Here is a 19,824-nt window from a genome sequence, read left to right as displayed (position 1 = left end):
TCTTTAGCTTGGCATCAAATGGATTATTATCATTTATGATAATATCTACCTAGTGGTTTTCTTCCCACTTAAATTTTTCAATTTAAGCTATTTTTAACTCCAAAACTTTCAAAAAATATGTAGTATATCATACAGTAGAATATATTATGTGTGTGTATGTATGCATATATATTCATGCACAGTATATCACTTGGTGTTTAAGGCTAAGTTTGTTTCTGGTCCTGGATGGGGTATGATTTCTTCATTTATTATTGAATAAAAACAAAAGCTACACTAAAAAGTATGATTAGGAATTTTTTTTATTAAATGGAATGCTAATTCAAATAAAAAATAAATCAAGAACTTTAGGTTTTTTACCGAAGAAAGTGGTGATCAAACTATTTTTTTCTTTTCTCTACAGTTTTTTTGAAGAGTTACCTCTTCTTTAGTTTTTGCTGCTCAGTTCCATGCACAGCAACATAGCCTTCAAACATACCCTGTGCAACACTAATTTCCTGCAAATTTCCTTTCTGAATTGCTCTCTTCAATTGTTCATTGCTTCTTTGAACAGACGATCAGGTACTTCAGAAGTTGCCTCATGGTCCTTTTTTGACAGGGATATCGTACTTTCTGTCTCAGCAATCTTTTTCCTAGACTCTTCTGCTTGTTTAACCTTTTCTTCCATCTCTTTAGCTAAATGTAGCTCCTTTTTCTTTTTTTCTTCCTCCTCTTTCAATCTTTTTTGTTCCTCTAAGTACGTTATGTATTTCTTATGTGCGCTTTGTCCCATAGGAATAAGTTTTGATGTCATGGGAACCAGTTCAGGTTTATTTCCGTAGGTTTTCAATGTATCTTTGATCAACAAAATTTCATTCAATGTTCGTTCACAAGTGGAAGCCTTGTCCTCAGTCAAAGTCCATCTTGACACAGAAAAATACCTCTCAATGTCTGCATTTCCATGTGACAGAGACAATGCAGTCTTGATCACTTTTGCCAAGTCTTGATATTTTTTCCCCCAGCTACATTAGTTTTCTTTAAAATTTTATCCCAAAAACTATCAATTCTTCTGTCTGTCTCCATCTGCAACATTTTCCATTCATCAATGAGAACATCTTCTTTTGTATCGTTTTTTTTTTAGGGAGTTCTCTAGCGCAACTGAAACTACATCCTGACAGCTTTTTCGGGTTTTCACAAGAGAAGGGTTTAAACATTTCAGAGCTTTCAGCAAACCACAACCTAGCATTGCCTTTTCAATCAAGTATTTGCATCCAGCAACGTGATGCTCTTTAGCATTTTTCATAAACACCAAGAAATCTTTTTCTGGAAGATGTGAAAGTTCCTTTTCAACTTCCCATGAAACAACAACATATCTCTTGAAGCCACAAAAAAGGAGAGAATTACTCCGAAAAAAAGGGATTAACCCAGAAATAAGAGACTAAAAGCTAAAAAACAGACCCGCTCCTAGGCCTTTAATAACTTCTAATTCAGCAATTTCCATTCTGTTCCTGGAGTTCCTTTGTAATAAAACAGCTACTTTGAGGTCACCCACTGAATGTTCTGGATAGGGGAGAGTTCAGGCTTGATTTTATTAGGTATTTATTTACAAAATCTGTACCCTGCGCTTCTGCCCTTACAGGGGCCACCAAGGCAACCAATAATTTAAAACATATAAGACAAAATCACATTTTAAAACCATTAAAGTCACCCCCATACACATCATTAAAACCATTAAAAAGCAGAGTTAAAATGCATACAAAATATAAAAACAGCAAGTAAAACATTGGTTAGAAAGGCAGGATCACTGAGGAAATGCCAAATGAAACAAAAGTCCTCACCCCCTGGTAGAAAACTGCAACCGAAGGAGGCAGACAAATCTCCCTGGGGAGAGATTTCAAGAGCTTTGATGCCATGACCAAGAAGGCCCTCTCTGGGGTTGCCACCCATCTAATTTCAGAAGGCAGGGGGCACTCAAAGCAGGGCCTCCAAAGATTACAATAGCGGTTGGGCAGATATGATCTAGAACACATTTATTTTGTTGGCAGCCTATGGTATCCATAAAACTCTCCTCTCACATCGTATTTCATATGAATCAATTTTCTTCCTGTCTGCTTTCTTCATTGCCCAGCGTTCACATCCATACATAGTAATAGGGAATACCAGAGTATGAACTATGTTGATTTTGGCTGACACTCCCTTATGCTTAAGGATTGTTTCTAGTTCCTTTATGGCTGCCCTTCCAAGTTTCAATCTCCTCCTGATTTCTTGGTTATAGTCTCTCTTTTGGTTGATGATTGAGACAACAATAGTAAGTCTTTAACAATTTCAATTTCTTCATTGTCAACCTTTAAACTGTGTGATTCCTCTGTCATGATTTTTGTCTTCTTTATATTCAACTGTAATCTTGTTTTAGCACTTTCTGCTTTAACCTTCATCAGTAGACGTTCCAATTTTTTACAATTTTCTGCTAGTAATGTGGTGTCATCTGCTCATCTAAAACTGTTAATGTTCCTTCCACCAGTTTTCATTCCACCTTCATCTAAATCTAATCCAGTTTTCCTTATAATATGTTCTGCATATAAACAGATGGAGATAAAATACATCCTTGTCTGACACCTTTGCCAATGTCTGTTTTCCCATATTCTGTCCTAATAGTAGCCACTTGCCCAGAGAACAGGTTGCACATCAAAACAATCATATGTTGTGGCACACCCATTTCCTTTAAAACCATCCATAGCTTTTCATGATCCAGAGTCTAAAGCTTTGCTGTAATCTATAAAATACAAACTAATATTCTTCTGAAATTTGCAAGGAAACTCCAGTAACCACTGTAGATTTGCAATATGATCTCTAGTGCCTGTAATGATGTAGAGCTTCTGAACGAAAGTTGTTATGCCTTAGTTTAGCCACTGATTAAAAGAGCGTTCTTCATGAAAATGACTGGTAGTTATACTACCAGTAACTTTTAGAAAATGCTCTCCTCATTGTCGTCTAAACTAAGGCATTAACAACTCTAGTTCAGAAACCCTGCATCATTATGCAATACAGTTCAATCATATTAGTCAACCAGTGACTGCAGTACAAAAAAGGAAGCACAACAGAAAAAATAGTGTCTCTATCCAAACCACATGCCATGACAGCACAACACGCTAAATAAACCCTGCTGAGTTATAGCTATAGCTAATCTACAGCCGCGGCTACAGCCTGCAGGTATATCAAGGTCCTGCTTTCTACCTTCCATGCAGTAGTTTGTGCTGCCTTAATGGCAGGGAGCATTTTTTCCTACCCATGTTAGAGCTTGATGGATGGTGGAAGGTCCTTAATATATCTGCAGTCTTGATAAATCTAATCAACAATTTCTCAACTCTTGCATTTTCCCTGTTGCCCTGAAAAACTGAGGGACAGTGTGAAGGTTTCTTCCTAAGGGAAACACTGGAAATTCTGGGGAGCTCTCAAGAAACTCCTATGAAATATTGCCTTTTGGAATAAGTGGCATGTTTTTAAAAACAAGATTTTACTCAGAATGCACGGCATTAGACTTTTATGTAAGACCCTATAGCATCAGAGAATTCCCAAGTATACTGGGGATTTATACAACACTTAAATTTCTGTACCAGAACACTTCCATCTTCCTGCAAGGAGCAGCCATCACCTTCTTTGTTTATGGATTATTGTTTACCTTCTCCTGGTGACCTTAATCTAGCTTGATAGGCAGTAGTTTAAAAGTGAAGGTTTTAGCGTTACACACAATTCTTCATTATGCAACACGAACATTCTAAAAATAAATAAGTTCTTGCATGCTTACTTTTTGAGTTACCTTTTGTGCAATTACAGTATACAAATACGTGTAATTGTGATGTATGAGACTGTTTCTGTCGAGACTTCCAGTTTGTGGCACACCATCGTCAGAGGGCTCCCGGGCGACTCCTGAGGAACCCCCAAACCTCCTGGCCCCAGCGGGAGAACCGGAGCGATCCGGTCTCCCAAAGAGCCGTCCCAGAGGGAGGCTCTTGCGGGGAGCTTGATTTCGGGGCTCCCGGGTATGGCAGTACCGGAGTAGACCCCTCATCGCTCCATAGCGGGGACCAGGCAGGGAGCGCTCATGGACAGCCATTGAGCGCGGAGGTGCGACTGACTAATCTTCGGAGCTATACGCCAACTAGAAAATCTCAACTATCAACTTTAACTTATCTGTCGTGAGTTAACTTATCTGCCGTGAGTAACTGAACTGCCCACTTTGACTATGCTATCTAAGACTGACCATATGCTATATGGTTCTAAATAATAAAAAAACACTTATTTAAAAAAAAAAAAGACTGAAGGAGTTTAGCTGCCTAAAGAAGATTAATTTAAAATTTAAAGACCTGGGCAGAGAGGGATGGGTGGAGGTTCCCCCCCTACTTTTTTGCCTTGGAAGTGCAGCCCAGGCACTGTAAACTGCATAAAGAAGGGAAAGGAGCTGGTTTAAATACCTTCTGGAACCGGGAAATAGATGGAAAGTTTGAATCTCTTCATTTTTCAGTGGCAAATTGGATTTTTTTCTGGGAGATTGCTGGCTTGTCTATACAATAGAAACTGACTGAGTTTTTGAACTGGGTGTCTGCCTTGACTATATGGATTACTTTTGCTATTTGCCCTGGCTTTGTGGATTACTTTTGCTTTTCTTTTTATCTACCTGTTTAATGGACTTGATTATTGGAATAATAAAATGAAGGCTCTTCTTGGTGAGATTTTTTGAATGGAAAAGGGATTAGGGGTGGTGGTGGTTTTTTTAAAAAGAGAAACAGCTTACTCTCCTTTGTGGATCTATAACCTATATTTTGTGTTTCTACAAATTGGAATCAGGCTAAGACTCCAAGATAAAGATAAAGATTTTGGAAATATAATTTTTCTTCTTGGGGATTTACAATTTATACCGTGTGGATATACTACCTATATTTTTTTGATATATAATCGCTATACCTGGAATTACAAACAACACTTATTTGGAGATACAAATAATACTCACAAATAACACATAGGTGGATTTACAATTTGTGTATTGTGGAATTACAGATCACCTATGTTTGAAGTGGAAATACCTAACATTCTACACAATAAAGGTGCTGGTAAGGCTAGAGGACGTTGAAAAGGAATAGAAAAAAAACTTGTAGCTGGCCAGTGACTATAGAATCTTGTGCTTATTGTGGAAACCACATGACTGGGATTGCTTCCCCTGAAATATAGAGTGATATTGTTTAGACTGCTTAAGTATTTACAATAATAAGATGGGGAAAACTGTGAATGTGTTTGAAAACTAGTACTGCGGTTAAATTGTTTGGGAACATTGGGAGCCTTTTGAAGTAATTATTGAAACAATCCTTGTATGTATTGGCATTAACAAAGGCAAAAAAGGGGGGGAGAAGGAGAGCTTTGTGAAACAATTGTGAATTTAAATGGAAAATTATTGTGATTTTAAATGAAAAATGTCTTCTGGTCCAACTAAACCCTCCCCAAACATAACAAAATCAGGAACCCTAAACTTAGCCAAAATACCAAACCAAGATTTGCAGGCCATGATCAAAGATGCTGTAAATAAAACAACAGAAAGTACAATTCCTCAGGCCGTAAGTAATACACTACCAATGGTGGTTGGAACCCCTGCAAGCAAAATTTGAGGCCTTGGCACTGCAAGCGACCTCTCAAACCCAGGAGTACAAACAGCAGATCTTGGAAAATACCCAACAAATTACCACATTGAAGCAAACCACTATTCAGCTGCAGGAGAAATCTGAAGAGATAGACCAAAAATTCAAATTATGGAGGCCAAACAAGATATCTTAGAAGACTCCATAATTAGATTAGAATTGGACAGAGCTTCATATATGCTGAGGTTCCAGAATATTCCAGAAAAAAAGATGAAGATGTCAAAGAAGAAATGACCAAAATACTAGCAACATACTTGGAAGAAGAGAGTACCCGGGATAAAGATGGATAGGAAAAATATAAAAATAATTTCTATAAATGTTAATGGCCTGAATGCTCCACAAAAGCGGAAACAAATATTCCAGCAAATCAAGAAGATGCAATTAGATATCGTTTGCTTTAAATAAAGGTAAAGGTTCCCTTGCTTGAAAGCCAGTCGAATCCGACTCTAGGGTTGCGGTGCTCATCTCCGTTTCAAAGCCGAAGAGCCAGCGCTGTTCGAAGACGTTTCCGTGGTCATGTGGCCGGCATGACTAAACACCAAGGCGCACGGAACGCTGTTACCTTCCCCACCAAAGTGGTACCTATCTATCTACCTGCAATTTCTTGCTTTCGAACTGCTAGGTTGGCAGGAGCTGGAACTAGAGATGGGAGCTCACTCCATCATGTGGCACCCGGGTCTCGAACTGCTGAACTACTGACCTTCCAGAGCCTGCAGTTCAGCGTTTTAACCACTTGAGCCACCGTTTGCTTACAATCACATTAAATATTCAGACAAAAAATACTTGGAAGCAAAAAAAATGGAAATTCTTTGTATCTGTGGATAGACAAAAGAAAAAGAGAGGCGTTGTCACCTACGTAAAAGAACATTTACACCCAGAAACAGTGTATGAATCAGAAGATGGAAGGGTGGTGATAGTGAAAATACAAAGACAAGCCAAAGCAACACTGATTGTTAACATATACGCACTGAACCAACAACAGGAAAAAATTTTTAAGGCCTTACAGAAGATCATTGCAAATCAAACATATGAGGAAATTTGTATTATCAGAGACTATAATGCAGTATTTGATGAAAGTTTGGAGACAAATGGGAAAACAGGAAAAAGGTAATGAACTACCAAATTCTTTTCTACAATTGGTGGAAGAACGTAGATTAGTGGATTCCTGGAGAATTAAAAATATCAAGAAAGAATACACCTTCTTCACAGCAAGACATAAATCATGGTCAAGATTAGATATGGCATGGATATTAACTAATATGGTAAATGATATTACAGAAGTAGAAATTCTCCCTCTGACATATGCAGATCACAATCCCTTACTTTTGACACTTCAGGATACACCGAGGAAAAGTAGATGGACAATGAATTTATGGTTACTAAAATATATAGATTTTATTGCCAGATCTAAACAAGAATTTCAAGAATTTTTCAAAGCAAATACCCAATCAGAGACCCAAGATATAATTTGGGATGCCTTTAAGGCATATGTGAGAGGATGGTTTATCAGACAAAATGTATGGGTGAAGAAAAAAAGGAAACAGAAATATACCCAGATTGAAAAACAAATTAAACAAATCTGAGCCTACATATAAGATTAAAGATTAAAAATTTGCAACACCAACTCAACTGCATGTTAACGCAAGAAATTGCAAAGAAAATGTTTGCAAAACAAAATTATTTTGAAAATGCTAATAAGCCTAACTAGATGGTTGGCATATAAATTACGAAAACAAGCAGATAAAAAACATATAAAAATATTGAAAAATAAAAAAGGTGAAAAAAAATGTTCCCAAAAAAATAATGAGTATTGTTGAAGGGTTTTAAAGTAATTTGTATCAAGAAGGGAATTTTAACCAATATCAGATTAGAGACTTTTTACAAAAGTATAACAAAAAAGAATTTACAGAGGAGCAAAGAAAAACCCTAAACAACCCAATTTCCTTTTCAGAAATAATTGAGGCTATCTAAAATCAAAAGATGAAGAAAACTCTAGGCCCAGATGGGATAATGCAGAATTTTACCAGATATTTGAGGACCAAATTGCACTACCATTGAAGGATACCATTCAAAATATATTTGAACAAAAGAAACTACCAGAGTTGTGGAACCAAGTATTGATTAAATTAATACACAAATCAGACACAGACGAAGCCGAAATTAAAAATTATCGACCAATATCATTACTCAATGTGGACTACAAAATTTATGCAGAAACAATGTGAGAACCATCTTGAATGTATCAGAAATTTTTTAAAACAATTTTATTAGGATATAATAATATCATGTATCAGAAATTTTTGAAGCACACCCTGAAAAACAAATGGCATTATTATTTCTGGATGCGGAAAAGGCCTTTGACAATCTTAATTGGTCCTTTATGTTGGAACAACTGTTGGCCTGGAACTGTGGAGAATATTTCTATACCATGATGAGAGCAATATACACAACACAATCTGCAAGGATTATAGTAAATGGTGATCTTACGCGAAATATTAAAATTGGAAAAGGAACAAGACAAGGATGTCCATTATCTCCACTTTTATTTATTTTTGCACTGGAAACATTAAGAAGAAAAAGAAGAGAAGAGATTGGATTTATAACCCACCCTTCACTACCCAAAGGTGTCTCAGAGCGGCTTACAAATTCCTTTCCCTTCCCCTCCCCACAACAGATACCCTGTGAGGTAGGTGGGACTGAGAGAACTCTTGACAGAAACTGCTCTTTTTCAAGAACAGCTGTGCCACAACTATGGCTTGCCCAAGGTCATCCAGCCAGGTGCAAGTGGAGGAGTGGGGAATCAAATCCGGTTCTCCCAGATTAGAGTCCACGCACTTAACCACCACACCAAACTGGCTGTGTAGTGGTTATCATTAAAGAATATGATCAGAGAAGACGGTGAAATCAAGGGATTCAGACTCAAAGGAGAAGAGTATAAACTACAAGCATTCGCTGATGACTTGGTATTCATATTAGAAGAACCCCAAACTTCAATTGTTCAACTTTTACATGTAATAAAAAAAATATGGACAGCATGCTGGTCTGAAGATAAATGTTTTTTAAAAAATAATGTTAAAAAACTGTACAAAAGAACAAAAACAAGCCATACGAGAGTCCTCAGGATTGGAGGTACAGAAAAATATCAAGTATTTAGGAATAATAACAACAGATGTAGTTCATTGTTTAAAGACATATGAAACTTTTGGCGGAAATCAAAAAGGATCTAGAAAACTGGAAGTATTTGCAACCATCATTTATGGGAAGGATAGCAACAGTTAAGATGAATATTTTACCCAGACTGATTTTTCTATTTCAGACAATTCCAATTATAAAGAGTAAACAATATTCCAAAGAGCTAGATAAGACAATTTATTTGGGAAGATAAAAAGTCAAGAATTAAGTTAAAACTATTACAACACTCCAAGGAAAGAGGAGGATTCGCACTATCTGATTGGCAATTATATTATAAAGCGGCAGTTCTCACATGAGTGAAGGAATGGATTACATTGGAAGATAAGAGGCTGTTAAAGCTAGAAGGACATGATTTAAAACTGGGTTGGCATGCCTTCGTTTGGTACCAAAATATATTGAGGGCAGCATTAATAAAGGAATGGGAGCAAGCCCAGAAACCGTATTACAATAAGATACCAAAGTGGGTTTCTCCATTAGAAGCATTCATAAATCCAATGACATTTACAAAAGAACAGATGTGGAGATATCAAGACCTGTTAGATAACCAAAACAAATTAATTCAGCAAGAAACGTTAAAGGAAAAAGGTATCAACTTGAATTGGTGGGAAAGAGCCCAATTAGATTCTAGATATGTGAAAGACAAAACCATGGGATTTTATGATGTACCAGTAGAATTAGATAAAATGGTCTGGTGTGCTGAAGGGAAATATATAAAACTATTTTATATGTTATTATTAGAAATGAAAATGTAAGACGAGGTGGTAAAAGAAGCAATGGTTAAATGGGCACAAAATATAGGTCGTAACATACAATTAGAACAATGGGAAAAGGTATGGAAAGTTAATATAAAGCTCACTAAAGCTGTGTCATATAAAGAAAATATATATAAAATGTTTTATAGATGGCACATGACACCTGAAAATTTAGCAAAATGATATCCAAATATGTCAAACGTATTTTGGAAATGTAAACTAAAGATTGATTCTTTTTACCATATGTGGTGAAAAATATTGGATATGGACACATGAGAGAATACAAAAAATTCCTAACACAAACATACCATTTATACCAGAATTGTTTCTATTAAACATTGTACCACAAAATTTTAACATACAAGATGTATATATGATTATACAAGTTGTAACTACAGCTAGAATTTTGTATGCAAAATATTGGGGGAAAAGAAGACACACCTACAAAAGAAGAGTTAATTTTTAGACTTTTAGATGCAGCAAAAATGGACAAACTAACTTTATAACTACATGAAAAACAAGAAGGAAACTTTGAAAGAAAATGGGCGAGATTTTATAATTGGATGCAAAACTACCTTATGGAACTTAAAGTATGAATTACAACAAAAACTTTACAGATATGGCGTAAAAGAAGATGATTCTACATTGTAAACTAGAGTAGATGCCATTCTGTCAGATTTCTCTGTTCTATTCTTTGTTCTTTTTTTTGTTCATTCTGTAGTAACTTCCTATGAAATTAATAAAATTGTTGTGTGTTTTTTCTTTAAAAAAAGAGACTGTTTCTGTCCATGGGATATACTTTTCCTTTGCTATAAAAATTGTTTCCTAGTTTCAACTTTTATTTCCCCCCAGATTTCAGGTGGCAAAAAATAAAATACAATTGATAAGGTAGTACAGAATGCAGACATTTAGCCCCTCTCATAATACTGAGAGTATTTGGGGGCAATCAACAAGGTAGATGGACAACAGATTCAGGATGGACAAAAGGAAATATTTCTTTACCCAATTAGTGGTTAAAATATGAAATTCATGCCAGATCACGCAGTGGTGGCCATGAGCATAGGTAGCTAGAAAACGGAGCTAGAAAGATTCATGGAGGAGTGCCCATTTGCCATGACGACTTGCCACATTCAAAAGCAACAAATCTCTGAGTACCAGGGCCAGGAGGCATCACTAGGCCTTGGCCTCTATGCCCTGTTCCTAGCTTTCCAGAATTACTGGCTAACCATTATGTGAGTCCATGAGACTACATGGACCACTTGTCCGATCCAGCAGGGTTATGTTCTTATTCAAAGTTTTCTTCTAGAAGACTAAGAGATTCATGATCTCAAATTTCATAAGTACACCAACCAGTGCAATTGTACATTCTAAGTTATTGGAAGTTTTATGCTATTAAAGCGGTAATGCTAAGGCTTGATGAGATATATATAATTTAATTTTATGCTTCTGTTAAATCAGTGAGGTTATTGGGAATTATATTTATATAGCTTGTTATATTATTGAGTCCTTAAGTTTATATTAGGTGGGAAGTTGGTCTCTTGTTGGGTCTTCTACTTGTTTAGACTACTATCTATGATATGGCTCGACAGGCTTGGCCATTCTGGGGGCTGGGAGGTATGGCAGTGGGAAGAGAGTTTTTTTAGAGAAGAGCTCAGAGATACAGGAATGCTTGGAGTTCTTCCAATGTCCATCTATAGGAATGAAGGTGAACAGGCCCTTGGATTCCCTTCCTCTTTGTCATTGATGCTGTGTAATGCCAGATTGGTTAAATGCAAGAACAACGCCCTGTGTGATGTTATACGACAGGTGGCTTTGATCTGGCCCGCCTGCCTGAGACCTGGTTTGGGGCCTGATGAGGTGGTTCCTCTTAAACAGCTGACCCCCCCCCCAGGTTACTTGGTCCTTCATCAATCACAAACAGGAAGACAGGGGGGTGGAGCCACAATTCTCATCTGTGATGGTTTCATCTTTCAGAGGATCCCTGCGCCAGAAATCCCTGTCACTGAATGTGTGAGCCTGATGTGAGGTGCTGGGGAGGGGTTGGCTATCTTGATGGTTTACCATTTGCCCAGTCCACGGGCAAATACCCTACTGAGATTGGCAGAAGTGGCCTCTGAGTGGGCACTGCGGTTCCCTCAACCGGTGGTCCTGGGTGATTTCAATATCCATGCAGACACTGTTTTGTCAGGTGCCGCCTCGAGCTTTGTCTTCCATGACAACATTGGGACTCTTCCAGGTTGTTTCAGCCCTCACACATGAAGCAGGCCACATGCTGGATTTGATTTTCTCTGCAGGTGCTGACCTGGATACTACGGTTAAAACTGAGCTGGTGCGTGGTCAGATCATTTCCTTCTGAAGGTCGGTCTAAGATTTGTGACTCCCCTCTGCAAGAGCAGCAAGCAGATTTATGCTCGCCCGTGGAGAGTTATGGATCTATTAGAATTCTAGAATGCTCTGCGGGATCTCTCAGGACCTGTCGACAGTTCCCTCAATGTGCTTACCGAGACCTGGAATGGGAATCTTCAGGAGGCCATCAACTGAATTGCTCCCCAATGCCCTCTGCGCCCCTGTGCCTCTTATGCTCCCTGGTACACTGAGGAGCTGAGAGAATTAAAGAGGATGCTCAGACGGCTACAGAGATCTTGGCAATGAACTTGTAACACTTTATAGAGCCCAACTGAGGACTTATGAAGTGGCTATAGACAGCTAAGAAGGCTTTCTTTTCTGCCTCCATCGCATCTGCTAGCTCATGCCCAGCACAGTTATTTAGGGAGGTGAGGCAACTGACCTCCCTGAGGGGAGAGTCCTAAAATATTACTGATTTTGCTCTTAGCTGTGACTTATTTGTGAGCTTTTTTTCAGATAAAGTCTCGAAGCTCTGCCAGGACCTTGCCTCCAGTTTGAATGCAATTAGTGATGAGCTCATACCTTGACACAAATTTTGTTAGTCTTTAAGATGCTACTGGACTCTTGGTCTTTTCTACTGCTACACATAGACTTACATGGCTACCCATCTTGATCTAACTCTGTAGTGTCACATTCACATTTACTCCCACTATGCTGTTAACTACCACAAAGGAAATTAGGCATCTGCACTCTATTTTATATATATTCTATATATTCAGAGGACGGCGGAAGACAGGAAGGCCTGGCGTGATCTGGTCCATGGGGTCGCGAAGAGTCAGACTCGACTGTGCGACTGAACAACAAAAACTCTATTTTTCCTTGTAAAATTCACCCTTTCTCCCACTTCATGGTAACTATCAGCTGCACATTTCCAATTTCAAGTTCAGAAATGGTTCTGGCAATTATCCACCAAGATATTGGTACCTAGGTTAGAAGGCATGTCTGAACAATTGTAACAGCTATATGGATAATGAGTTCTTTGGGATAAAGGAGGGCTAGAAATGTTTTAAAATAAGCCAGTGTTTTATAATGTCAACAGTGCCATGGCTGGCTCTGCTAATCTGACTAATTTACAGGGAACAGGAGAAGAAAATTCTTCAAGCTCCTAAGCTTACTGTGAGTTGTGAACTACTTCACTAGGACACAATTATTATATTTTCTTTAACTGGCCTGCCAAATACCAACATTGGTCAAGCTGGATTTAATAACAGAATTACCAAACACCATCACAGACTACCCTCAGTGTTCAGTCCTTCACACAGAAATAAGATATATGCGAACTAGTTAGGTAGGCATAGTGGCCATTAATCTTCACACATTACCCAAGGTTTTTTATTTTCTATATATCTGACTCACAACCCACTTAATGTAAAACCATTGGTAGCAACAACATTCAGTCAGTGTTAAAACAAACACAAGGATGGAAACTTCTCTTATATCCTATGGTTTATATTATGGCAGCAGACAGATGTCACAGTAATGCCAGGTTTCCCATGCTACTGGAAGGCAAGACGAGAAACAAGCAGCAACATCTGATAATCTATAAAACCCAAGAAAAAAAGTCATGAATTATCATGGCCCACAGCTATCGTGTAAAAGTCTGACACACATTATAGGCAACTAGTTTAGGTAGATGATGTTTGTTTTAATTCAAGCCTGAAGACTCGAGTACACAAATGCTTATTGTCATGCCACAGGACACCCCCCCCCCCGCCTCCATGGTGCATTACATTCTATGCCAATACAATCTCCCTTTCTGCAAGATGAGCATAAATGTTTATGATGCCCAAGTAATTCCAAGAAAAAAAAGTAAAAAGCTTTCCTTTAATAACAACAAGATTCTGCATCTATGTTGAAGCAATCGAAGGATGACAATTTCTGGGGTCACTGTCAAAGGAGATTAGTTTTACATTACAAACTAGGTCACTGTTATAGAAAATGCAATCTCGGTGGTTATTTGTCTAGACAGCTAAAACAGCTCATCTGCTAAATCACAATGGGAAGGAATTACCTGTTATTTTGAAAGAAGGACTCTATAGAAAACTTAGCAGGCAATTTATGGCAGTTTTAAGTCAGTAGTGAAGTAGGAACTAAAGTTAAGTGAATACATTTTATGGTGGGCTGTTTCAGTGACAGGGGTTGAATTCAAGAAAGAAGGCTAGCATTACTACAAACTACATGACGGATTATTTCGCGAAACATTCCTTTTGGCACTGAAACATACTCCACCACCCACCACCCCCATCCCCAAGGAACACTAAACCTAACAGAAGAAGAGATTGGCTTTGTACACTGCCCTTCACTATCTGAAGGCGTCTCAGGGTGGTTTACAATCCCTTTCCCTCCCCCTCCCCACAACACCCTGTGATGTAGGTGGGGCTGAGAGAGCACTCTCAAGAACTGCCCTTGAGAGAACAGCTTTGAAAGAACTTATGACTGACCCAAGGTCACATCAGCAGCTGCATGTGGAGGAGTGGGGAATCAAACCCCGTTCTCCCAAATTAGAGTCCCCGCTCCTAACCACTACACCAAACTGGCCCTCCACTACACCAAACTGCACCATAAGGATGGTGCAAGGAGTCAGTAGTGGATGAAGGACAAACGACACAGTGAAAGGGAGAACGAGGTAGCCCTAATTCAGCCAGGCTGGTTAGGAATATTCTAAGATGCCCCCTTTCACACTAGGATTCTGAGGCCAGTTTCTGTTAATAAAGACTGTTTGAAGGAGTATCATTCACAGACATGTGTCTACAGGACCACAAGTGGCAGCAGGATAAAGATGGTCTTAACAAAGGAATAAGGGACTGTCGAATCCTTACTTAAGTTAAAGCATCACAGTATCTTTAGCCTACTCCAATGAATTCTTGTACCAGAAAACAAGTATTTTGGTAGGGGGGAATGGCTGCTGCACTAATGTCAGCCTGTGCTCTGCCAATCGAGATCAGCTTGCCAATACAATGAGCCCATACCACCATACTAAAATGGCCATCATGGCTCAACCTGAGAGAGGCCACACGGCAGGGAAAACACAGGGGAAAGTGCGGCTTTTAAAAGCCGCACCAAAGTTGAGACGCCGCGGCAGGATCCCACGGATCCCCTGAGCGTCGTTCCCCAGATGCCGGGGAGGAAGAGTCAGATGGGAGGGGGGAGGATGCGCCGGCGCAAGGATGCGCCGGCGATCTCACAGCCCGGATTGAAGCGCTCTACACCGAAGAACCACCTAGGTAGGTGGTTCTTTTTAGTGCGGGTTTTCAGGCAGGAGGGACGGATCGGGGACGGGCAGGCAACGATTCCCAGATGTTGCCGTGGGATCGCGCCCGTTTGCTCCGCCTCCGATCCGTCCCGCTCCCGGCCCAAAACCCCTAGTGTGGACAGGGCCAGAGAAGCATTGTCTAAGGTTATCAGGGAGTAAAAGCGAATAGAGCTGAATGTTAATTTAAAATGTTAAGATGGAGTTACAACTGACACAGATAATACCAGATAGCATATGCAACATGCTACTATAAGCATTACAGCTATACATATCATTAGGATCACAGGATTACTTTAACATTCTAGAACTATGAGCTGAGAGGGATTAACAGTGGCTTAAACCAGCAATGCCCCTACTGTGCTTTGCTGGGGCAGAAATAGGATTGTATACTATATCAGTTCCAAAACCACTGCTGTCCACCCCTTATGAATAAATCTGATAGCCTACAGAATTTGTCACTGATTTCCTGAACTTGATCTGGCTCCTTTCAAACAGCATCTTACTGTTTCACTTCTTTGGTTTCCTGGAGATCGGGATGGGGGGACAAAAATGTTTTAAAAGTATGTGAAATAAATGCCTACCGTTATCATTTATGGCACTGAGCTAAGAGGATCAGAAGCAGTATCTGCCAGGAAAACAAAACTACACATCAACAGATAAAGCTCTATTTGCTTCTACCAATTTAGCTAGAAGATAATACGAATTGTATTACAGTCTTAGAATTCCCAGAGCTCTGGCAGAACTCGTTAGAGGCTCCACCTTTATCAAAGTGACCTGAAGTGTATTCTAACAGATAATGAGACAATAAACCCAACCTTTCCAAAGGACAAGGGAGTGATCCCTAAGGACTTCTGAAAACCAACATGCACCTCCATTGCCCCGCCATCATTGTTTTTATAAATGCAGCCCTTATAATACGCAAAGTGTCATTTGCAACAATGCCAAGCAGCAAGAACAACTTTTTTTTACACAACTCGAGAGTGACATGAGTTCCCTGACTTGGATAGCCCAGACAAGCCCACTCTTGTCAGATCCTGGAAGCTAAGCAGGGCCAACCCTGGCAAGTATTTGGATGGGAGACCTCCAAAGAATGCCAGGGCCAGGAAGCAGAGGCAGGCTATCAAGCCACTTCCCTGAACGTCCTCCATGCCACAGCAGGAGTTGCCAGAGGTCACCATGACTTCCAGGCACGGGCACATACACACCACACAAAGAGTGACATGAGTAAGTCCACCAAGCTAGGGTGTTCTTGGACAGCAGATGGCTGCTAATATGGAAGACTTTAAATGGGGAGTAGGCCAATTTACGGAGGTTGAGGCTATCAATGGCTACTAGTCACAATGGCTATGTACTCCAGTACCAGAGGTAGTATGCCTCTTTATATCAGCTGCTGGGGAGCATGGGCGAGAGGATGCTGTTGCAGTCATCCTGCTTACAGGCCTCCTAGAAGCAGCTGATCAGCACTGCCACTGTGTGAACAGAATGCTGGGCTAGATGGGCCTTGGTCTGATCCAGCAAGGCTCTTCTTAATATTCACTTACCATAATAGTCTTTATTTTACAGTTAACATACAAGCACTTAACATTAGAACAAAAAAAAGCCATACACGTATTTTATGGGCTCATCTGATCCTTTAAACAACATTTTTAGAATTACTCTTAATGTTGAAGTAACTATACAAAACTTATTCAAGATGTATTGGAACGCACAAGGCTTTTTAAACCTACCAGAGCCACACCATACTTCAGCTAGGTGACATTCGGTCTCACCAGGCTCTTTACACAGATCCACGACATCTCTGCAAGTGGTTTCCGGGGTAACCGGCACCTCAGTAAAGTGTTGTTCATTATTACTGAGGTACACTGTAAGAAACATCTGGAAAAGATTAGATCAGAGTATTCTATTAACAAACTAAGTTGTAGGGCAAGTGATGCTTCTGTTACCAGACAACCCGCAAATTAAAATCCCCAATTACATGCAGATCACTGTGTTCATAAATACCAATTTAACCCAAACAGAAATAATCAATTATGGTAAAATTTCTCTTCTTTTGACACAGAACTTTGACATTTTTTTGTTTGATACTCTGTCTCTCTACATAACTTGTGTGTGTGACAGAGTATGTATATATTCAGATTGGATACTATCAAAACTATAACCCAGTCTCTGTGATTGCTCCAAAAGGGTTGGGATTTTGTTTTTTACCTTCCTTTTCCCCTGAAAAATAGGTGTTTTAGGAAGAACCACATCTTCAAATACTTATTTTCTTATCAAGCCTAAACTTATTATTTTAACATAAAATTAGCATACAATATTGTACTGTTTGACTCATTAAATGTCTCAGTTTTCTACAAGAAAAATGGCAAATACACCCAAAGGTCAGAGATATTGCTGCACCCAAAAGACTGCTACAAGCTATGCTACCTTAGCACATGTATGCTAGTTGTTGTCATCTGATAGGTAGGTAAGTGGGGGGGAATGAAAATAGAAAACACAATTGTTTAAGTAAAAAACAACAACAAAAGGTATAATATAGTATCAACAGGCTTAGAAGCTTATTTGAATAGAGAATTAAAACTTCATAATATTGAATACTTCAATGACATATCACTTCACACTACAACATTGTGGACAAAGCCATATTTAAACAATAAACATACCCTTTAAATACATGTCTACAGCATGCTCAGGAATCATTATTTGCTAATGATCTCCACGTTACTACATATTTTGAGGGAATCTCTCCCTTATATATAATTGAGTAAGACGCAGCCTCACGCAGCGGAGAGAAAATGTGCGCCAACAGTGTTTGGAGGCTTGAGCTGTCCGTCAGAAGCTTCCCCAGCTTCCATTGGCAGTGTAGCCTAACTCCCACCTCAGAACAGTCCCCCCTCAACTAGCCAGGGCTGGAGGGAATCAGTGGAAGGCTGGCGCCGGCAGCTCATCACCGCTCGCCTCAGCCGGATTCTCCCCCCCCTTTATCGCACGCCTGTTTTCTCCCTCCCCCCGCCTGCCCACTCACCCCCGCCTTCAAAGACCCCTCGGAGCCCTCCAGGCTTCCGAGGACAGCAGGCGATGGGCAGCGGCAGCTGCGCTGAGCCAACCCCCACCACCCTGTTTTTGCCTCTCCCCCCACCTTCACCAGCTTTCGGGGGCGGCAGGCCACAGCCGACAACGGTGAGCCAATGCCCAACAGCCCGTTTTTGCCGCTCCCCCCCACCTTCATTCAGCTTTCGGGGCCAGCAGGCGAGGGGCGATGACAGCGGCGCTGAGCCAACCCCCGTTAATTTTCGCTGCTCCCCCCCACCTTCGCCAGCTTTCCGGGGGCAGCAGGCGAGGGGCGGGGCTGAGGCCAAGCCAACCCCCAACGCCCCTTTTTCCCCACTACCCCCCTTCCTCACTCTCTCTTCCTTTTCCCCTCTTTCATCCCCATCGCTTTGACTTCTTCCCCCCCTTCCCTGTCTCTCTGGCTTACTGACTGTCTGTCTAGGTCTCCCCCCCACCCTTCTTCCTTCCTTCCATCCTTCCTTCCTTCCATCCTTCCTTCCTCTCTTTCTCCAAACCCCTCTATCTATCCATCTACCTATCTATCTACCACCCACCCACCCTACCTTTCTAGGGCCCATTGTCTTCATCCACAATGGGCTTTGCTCCCTAGTTAAATATATATATATATATTTCTTTCCCCCCCAGGCCTTCAGATCTCTAAAGAAGGTATTCCTTGTGGCAAGAGGAGTTAGAAATGGCCAAAAAGCTTTGCTGATCAAGGTATCAAAACAGAAACAAGATCAGTTTCAGAGAGAGAGAAGGAAGAAAAAAATGATGGGGAAACAGCAAGGATTGTACACCTTTTTAAAAATTCGGGTAGGTAGCTGTGTTGGTTTGAAGCAGTAGAACAAAGTTTGAGTACAGTGGCACCTTTAAGACCAACGAAGTTTTAGTCAAAGTGTAAGCTTTCGTATGCACACGTCTTCAGACAAATGGACTAAAAACTCCACAAGTGTTACTTACAGGAAAAAAGAGGCTGGGGGGGCAGCCATTAGGAGGGGCCACTCAGAGCCAAGATGCATACACAGATGCTAATTCTCACAGCTTTTTGTTAACTCTTGCATTTATGTGCTAATTTGCTGCTATCCATTGAGCCTACCGGCCACCTGATCCAATTTCAGCTCTGCTTATACATCTTGGCTCAGAGTAGCCCCTCCTAATGCCCCTCATCCTCTTTTTTCCTGTACATAACCCTTGAGGAGATTTTGTTCCATTTGTCTGAAGAAGTGTGCTGCGGTGGCTCAAGTGGTTAAGAAGCTGAACTGCAGACTGTGGAAGGTCGGTAGTTCAGCAGTTCGAGACCCGAGTGTACTGCATGACGGAGTGAGCTCCCGTCTCTAGTTCCAGCTCCTGCCAACCTAGTAGTTCGAAAGCAAGAAATTGCAAGTAGATAAATAGGTACCACTTCAGTGGGAAGGTAACAGCGTTCCGTGCACCTTGGTGTTTAGTCATGCCGGCCACATGACCACGGAAATGTCTTCGGACAGCGCTGGCTCTTCGGCTTTGAAAC

General features: G+C 40.2%; 1 protein-coding gene across 3 annotated transcripts in view; it reads right to left on the bottom strand.

Moving 5' to 3' along the window:
• Positions 1 to 19,824, bottom strand: part of TP53BP2 (tumor protein p53 binding protein 2) — a 70,864-nt gene that overhangs the window by 29,192 nt on the left and 21,848 nt on the right. For all 3 annotated transcript variants that reach the window (XM_015424577.1, XM_015424578.1, XM_015424579.1), the window contains exon 2: positions 16,994 to 17,141. In XM_015424577.1, coding sequence (XP_015280063.1) covers positions 16,994 to 17,141 — 148 coding nt within the window. The remainder of the gene's footprint in view (positions 1 to 16,993; positions 17,142 to 19,824) is intronic.

This window comes from Gekko japonicus, unplaced genomic scaffold (assembly GCF_001447785.1).
Source record: "Gekko japonicus isolate JY-2015 unplaced genomic scaffold, Gekko_japonicus_V1.1 scaffold404, whole genome shotgun sequence".
NCBI lineage: Eukaryota > Metazoa > Chordata > Lepidosauria > Squamata > Gekkonidae > Gekko > Gekko japonicus.
Note: the sequence above shows the minus strand (reverse complement) of the source record. Positions and strands in the feature narration are given on the sequence as shown.